Raw genomic sequence first — 6803 nt, 5'->3', positions numbered from 1 at the left:
TCACACCCACCAGTTCTAAAGAAATCCCCCCCAAAACTGTCTTGACTGACACCACCCATGAAAACTCCCACCAGACTAAAAGAAAGTACCATTTCTCACAACTGAATACACACCTTTAAGCCAGAGACGGCAGGAAGTGACACAAGCGCGTGTATCAAAAGCAGGAAGTGTAACCTTGTGGTTGGAGAACAGTTGCGTGTCGCTTCCTCAGCCTTGTGTAAACTAGATACGAGGTTGGACAACAGACTGAGGTCTGCTTGAACTTGTTGGCTTTAAAGAGCAGTGGTTCTCAACGTGGGCCCCACGGACCACCCGGGGGTCCTTGAGGGGGTTCCAGGGGGTCACCAGAAATTAATTAATTGTTAAACTTCATCATTACATCATTTACAAGCTGTCAAGGCAATTAGAGAATCTAGAAGAATGCCTATGTTGATCATAGTTTAACTGTTATATCGCTACTACAATACAGATATCGTAGTCTGGAATTCATATCCACCAATAAAAAATATTGTCCAATTTTGGTTTGAGAGACAACATCTCGTCAATTGGGGGGGGTCTGCGTGGCCCTAGTCTCGCTTGTCAGACTCCCAGCAAAGGGGCTGGGAGAGTCTGGCTGGGGACGCTTTCTATTGTGGAATAGAGGGGAAAAGGCTGTTTACAGCCATCCACCGAACGTACCATGAGGCAGAAGTGTCATGCCCATTGTTGCCCCCTCAGGTTTTTGAGAGGCAAAAAAATAAAAAAAATAAAAATAAAATCATTGTTGGCTTGCTGCCATGAGGTACTTCATTGCATAATCCACATCAATCGTTTTCAGCGTGTAGCAACGAGCTAGCGACTAGCGCTGCTGTTGTTATTGTTTCAAAGGCAGCGGCGCAGGCATTTGAGCTCGGCAGATTCGACATGTACAGCAGCAGAGGCATACAGATTCAACACAGGAGGGCGTGGAAAGGAAATCCAAATATGGTTGCAGCCGCAGTCAGAGCGGGTCGGAGCCAATGCAGAGCTTGCAGGGAATGGAATTTCCACCCGGCACCGACTGAAATGGTCGGCACCCATGAGAGAGCTAAGTCCACCATGCTGCACCAATGAGAGAGCTAAGTCCACCATGCTGCTTCAACCCAGTCAGACTAGCGTGGCCCTAATGTGGACTAAATTAGAGGTCCTTGATATGGAAACGGTTGAGAACCTGTATAGAAAACCTGTGCAGAATATAAACTCTAAACTCTGTCACCCAACCAAGTGACACTTAGCAGACCCTGGTGCAGGGGCGGACTGGGATCATAATTCAGGCCGGGCATTAGATACCAAGCAGGCCAGGCCGATACCGGCCGACGTGCGTGCCGGCGTCCGAAGGGCGGCGGCGAAAAATTTGGGGCATTTGAAGCTCAATTTGGGCCGTTTGAAGCCCAATTTGGGCCGTTTGAAGCCAGATTTGGGCCGTTTGAAGCCCTATTTGGGTCGTTTAAAGCCAGATTTGGGCCGTTTGAAGCCCGATTTGGGCCGTTTGAAGCCCAATTTGGGCCAAGTCCAATTTTACAATGGAATGCACCCACTTTAAACCTGAATAAAGTAATAAAACCACTAGTAAACCAGTAGGCGGCGCCTGGCCTGCTGTTCAGTGAGTGGCCTGGCCTGGCCTGCAAAAAAAAAAAAAAAAAAAAAAAAAAAAAATTTGGCAGGCCAGGCCAGGCCAGGCCACCGGGCATTTGCCCGACGTGCCCGATTATGCAGTCCGCCACTGCCCTGGTGACAGGTGACCAGGTAAACTGGAAGGAGAGAGACACGGCAAACATCTGCCATTGCTGAACAAGTCTCCAGCTTGCTGCTCCACCCAAAGGTTTCATTTCTTCAGCCTGCAAACATCTCCTTCAAAAAAATTTTTTTAGCACAAAAGGGTAAATAACAAGATTTCCATAAAATACACAACATCATGAAATGCATGTGCTAGGAAGACCAGGGAAACCCCAAGGGGCTTATAAAATGTCTCTATGAAAAACGAAATGATACAATATAGTGTTACGAAACCCCCAAAAAAGAAGGAAATAAAAAAGTTAAAAACAAGAAACAGACAAAAAATGAGCAAAAACAAAACAGAAAGCAAGATAAACAATTCAATAGGCAAATTAGCCTATACTGAAGGGGGAGAAGGACAAAAGTATAATGAATTAATGAGAGACAGGGGGAAAGGAACATTTAAAAAAAATATTATACATGATTAGGCACATTGATTGTGAAAAAAATACTGTTTAACAGTTTTTTTTAAACAGGGTGGGTGTGAAATCAAAAAGGTTGGGGGGTAGTTGATTGAAAACTTTAGCTCCTCTGAACTGAAGACTAAATTGAAATATGGATGTTCGAGAACAAGGCAATGAAAGTTGTCTCTTACATCTTGTATTATAACTGTGATTGTCCTCGTTTCTTCTGAAGAAGTTATTGAATGTAGGGGGAAGCAAATGATGAGTTGCATTCAAAACAAACTGTGCTGTGTGGAGGAAGTTTACTTGATATATGCTAAGTATTGATAATTCATTAAAGAGGGGTTGCGAATGAGCTAAGTAAGTTGCATGTGAAATGATTCGAACACAGCGTTTTTGAAGAAGGTAAATACAATTCAGCTTGGTAGGAGCTTGGTAGGAGCTTGAAATCAAGTCTCTATCTCGTTTAGTTTCATCAATATGTAATAATGGCGCAAATCTCGATTCACCACCAAAATCGAATCAGTTGTCCTTTGGCCCAAAGCCTTTCTGTCCACTGACTTTCATGGAAATCCATTCATACGTTTTGCGGATATCCTGCTGACTGACAGACAGACAGACAGACAGACAGACAGTCAGTCAGTCAGTCAGTCAGTCAGTCAGTCAGACAGACAGACAGTCAGTCAGTCAGTCAGACAGACAGACAGACAGACAGACAGACAGACAGACAGTCAGTCAGTCAGACAGACAGACAGACAGACAGACACAGACAGTCAGTCAGACAGACAGACATACAGGCAGACAGACAGTCAGACAGACACAGTCAGTCAGACAGACAGCCAGACAGTCAGACAGACAGACAGTCAGACAGACAGACAGACAGTCAGTCAGTCAGTCAGTCAGTCAGTCAGTCAGACAGACAGACAGTCAGTCAGTCAGACAGACAGACAGACAGTCAGACAGACAGTCAGTCAGTCAGACAGACAGACAGGCAGACAGACAGTCAGACAGACAGTCAGACAGTCAGACAGACAGACAGTCAGTCAGTCAGACAGACAGACAGTCAGACAGACAGACAGACGGGCAGACAGACAGACAGACAGTCAGACAGACACAGACAGACAGTCAGACAGACACAGACAGACAGTCAGACAGACAGACAGGCAGACAGACAGACAGTCAGACAGACACAGACAGACAGTCAGACAGACACAGACAGACAGACAGACACAGACAGACAGTCAGACAGACCAATAGGGGCAAAAACATCACCTTCTTGGTGGTAGCGACTACATGTCAATATTAACAAGAAATGAAAGAATGGAAATGAAAAAAGCCTGAGGTCACGGGTAGATAAGGGAAACTATAGGAGATGATGAAGCTATACAGTAGCATGCCAACACAGCAGCACTTTAGTTAACCCACTTGCAGCATCTGCTTGGCCAAAGTTTCACAACAGGCAAGTCTGATCAGGTTCTGGGATTAAACTGCTGTTCCGTACTGCATGATTTGCCAACACACGGACTGACAACACAGCAGATGTGAGGAGTGATGCAAAGACGTTCATCTGGAGCCATCTGCTGCACTACGTCAGCCGGAGGAGTGGGAAGCGTTTTCACATCCTCTAAATGTAGAAGAACATGTAGTGCAACACTGCTGCTTATTTGAGGTGTCTGTCTGTCTGCCTCCACTGATCGCTCATCATCATCATCATCATCATCATCATCATCATCATCATGCCGTGGTGGAAAAACCTGACATTTGGTTATGAGATTTGTCACACAGTCTGAAGCGAGGACTATAGCCTCAGAATTCGACTACTCATTCGTTTCACTCAAGTCTCACAAAAGGAAGGACCCCCTATTTTCACTGCCGGGTCCATCCGCAAAGAAGGCCCTACTTTTTCATACATGTAGTAATCGCAATAAAACACTACTACAAGTACTAGTGCTTTCCTTTTTTTTTATCCCATTTTTATCCCCCATTAGTGCTAATTTATATTTATCTTGGTTGCTGCTCCACCCTCTGCCGATCTGGGGAGAGCCGAAAACTGGCTCCATGCTTCCTCCGAGACATGGGCAGTAGCCAGCCGCTTCTTTTCACCTGACAGGGGAAGCTTCACCGGTAGGACATAGCACGTGGGAGGTTCACGCTATTCCAACCAGTTCCCCTCCCTCCGAACAGGCGCCCTTAACCACCAGAGGAGGAACCACATTTGCAACCAGGATATTGCATGTTTTGGTGAAGGGGGTTCCTATATGAAGGAATGGGGAGGCATCGGGAGAACATGCAAACTCCACACAGAAAGGCCCTTCTGACGACCCCACCGGGGCGGTGGGCACTCGAGGACATGCGGACGGGCACGCATTCCTTCAGCGTTCACAGCGTCCCAGGTGGGAATCGAACCCAGGACTTTCGAGCTGTGAGGCGACAGCGCTTACCACTGCACCACCGTACCCCCCCCCTAGTGCTTTCCTTAAACACAAGGTTGTTATCCGCCGAACCGGGCTATTCATGATCTTAAATTCCAATTCCAATTCCAACCCATTTGGTCATGCCAGAGAGTGTCTTTTCCATTGAAAATGGTCGCAAAACGCAATATTTAAGAACACAAATAGCCCTGTTCAGCGGACAACCTTGTGTTTAAGGCAAGTATTGTTTTATTGTGATTCCTACATGTATGAAAAAGTGGGGCCTTTATGAATGGAGCCCACAGTGAAAATACCGGGTCCTTGTGTGAGACTATGATTTTTTTCTTCAGATTTCCCCCATTTTCTCCCCAATTGTACTTTGGCCAATTCCCCCTGCTGCCCCACCCCCTCTGCTGATCTGGGGACAGCCGTAGACACACGCATGCTTCCTCCGATACATGTGCAGTTACCAGCTGCTTCATTTCACCTGACAGCAGGGAGCTTCACCGTCAGAACGCAGCACGTGGGAGGATCACGCTATTCCCACCAGTTCCTTTCTCCTGCCCCCGAACAGGCGCCCCGACCGACCAGAGGAGGCGATACTGCACCGACCACCAGGACACATACCGGCTCATTCCAGCTTCCCGCCCGCAGACACCAGCCACTCGTGCCTGTATGGACGCCCGACCAAAGCTGGAGGTAACACGGGGGGCGTGGACCTGCGACCCTCGTGTTGGTAGGCAGGGAATCTACCGCTTCACTACCCGGACACCTGTGTGAGACTATGATTAAGTGAAAGGAATGAGTAGTCGACTTCTGAGGCTAAAGTGAGGACATGACGGCCCCTCTGAAAGACAGAGGAAGTGAGACTGTCTGAGGATGAAAACCCATCTGGAATCAGAGACAGAGAGAAGTCTAAAAACCCCTCAGCACTTTTGAGACACCCAAAATAGACCAGAGAGAAGAAGGGTGATTCATTCAAAAACCTTCTCGAAAAGACAAAAACAAGACACCACAAAAGGGCAAATTGGTGTAGAACAGGTTCGTCAGTTGAAGGGAGACTCCTTAATTTGCTCTATCCACAAAAGTGACAGCCAGTGTCTATGATGATGATGATGATGGAGGTGATGACCACACCCCCGAGGGCGAGCGGGAAAGGGGAGGCAAGAAATGACCCATCTTTTGCTTAAAATACTCGTCTCATTTCTTCGAGTTGTTTCGTTATAACTTCCTCATCTAGAGGAGTCAGAGGAGATGAACGCGTCAAGATGGTCTAATGTGAAATCAGCCATAAGCGCTTCGTCATTTTCACAACATCTCAGTCACAGAGGAAACCGTAGAAACACTACTTATACACGTACATTATATACCATTTAAATTCTCTTGATTTCATGGCAAGTTGCCACCTAAGCGGAGAATTAACAGCAAACCCAAAGAGTTTTGAGTTTTTCGAGTTTGTTTATTCGGACGGGACAACAATGCTAAATGAATGAACACATTGAACGTGAAGCAGATACAGTCACCTGAACATGGTAAAAGTGTAAAAAGTGACGGGTTTAGCACGAGGCTAAGTTTGCCCTCCCTCTGACACACACTTCCCCGCCTCCTCTCTACCGGCGTTTCGTGGCCTTACCTCAGTTTCAAATTTTCCATAAACTGCTCCATCGTCACTTCATCCAGGAGCACAAAGTCGGACTTCCCAAACTCCAGGCCCTCCAGCCCCGCCATCCCCACACACAGATCTGTACTCACTCACACACACACACACACACACACACAGGCAGCCAAGACGCTCGCGGAGTGAAAGCAACTCAGGAAGAAAGAGAAGTACGAGACTCGTATGGTTGACTTGTGGGGCCCCGGTAGTAGCAGACAGGCAGTGTGTGTGTGTGTGTGTGTGTGTGTGTGTGTGGGTGTGGCGTAACTGTGGATTTCTAGTATAGGGTGTGCTTAGTCAGTCACCAAAGAGAAGATCTGCGGTCACCCAGCCTGTGTGTTGTGTGTGTGTGTGTGTGTGTGTGTGCGCGCGCGCGTGCACGTGCTCGTACACGTCGGTATAAATAGCAAGGAGCTATCATTAAAAGCGCACACACCGCTTCTGCATCCTCCTCTTCCTGCCACAGGGCCTCTGAATGAGAAGACGTGTGAGAGGTTCATCTTCACACCCTCCTAAAGCCTCTCCACTTTCGGTGCA

The 6803-nt window shown here is 47.2% G+C and overlaps 1 protein-coding gene across 1 annotated transcript in view; it reads right to left on the bottom strand.

Moving 5' to 3' along the window:
- The window catches only part of myo1g (myosin IG), a gene marked incomplete at its 3' end in the record, with an annotated part of 19991 nt that extends 13632 nt beyond the window's left edge, over positions 1-6359 (bottom strand). The window contains exon 1 of the mRNA XM_083646067.1: positions 6243-6359. Coding sequence (XP_083502193.1) covers positions 6243-6337 — 95 coding nt within the window. The 5' untranslated portion in view covers positions 6338-6359. The remainder of the gene's footprint in view (positions 1-6242) is intronic.
- Positions 6360-6803: the final 444 nt, after the last annotated feature.

This window comes from Poromitra crassiceps, assembly GCF_964638095.1.
Source record: "Poromitra crassiceps genome assembly, chromosome: 11".
Taxonomy (NCBI): Eukaryota; Metazoa; Chordata; class Actinopteri; order Beryciformes; family Melamphaidae; genus Poromitra; species Poromitra crassiceps.
This window is presented reverse-complemented; position numbering and strand designations above follow the sequence as displayed.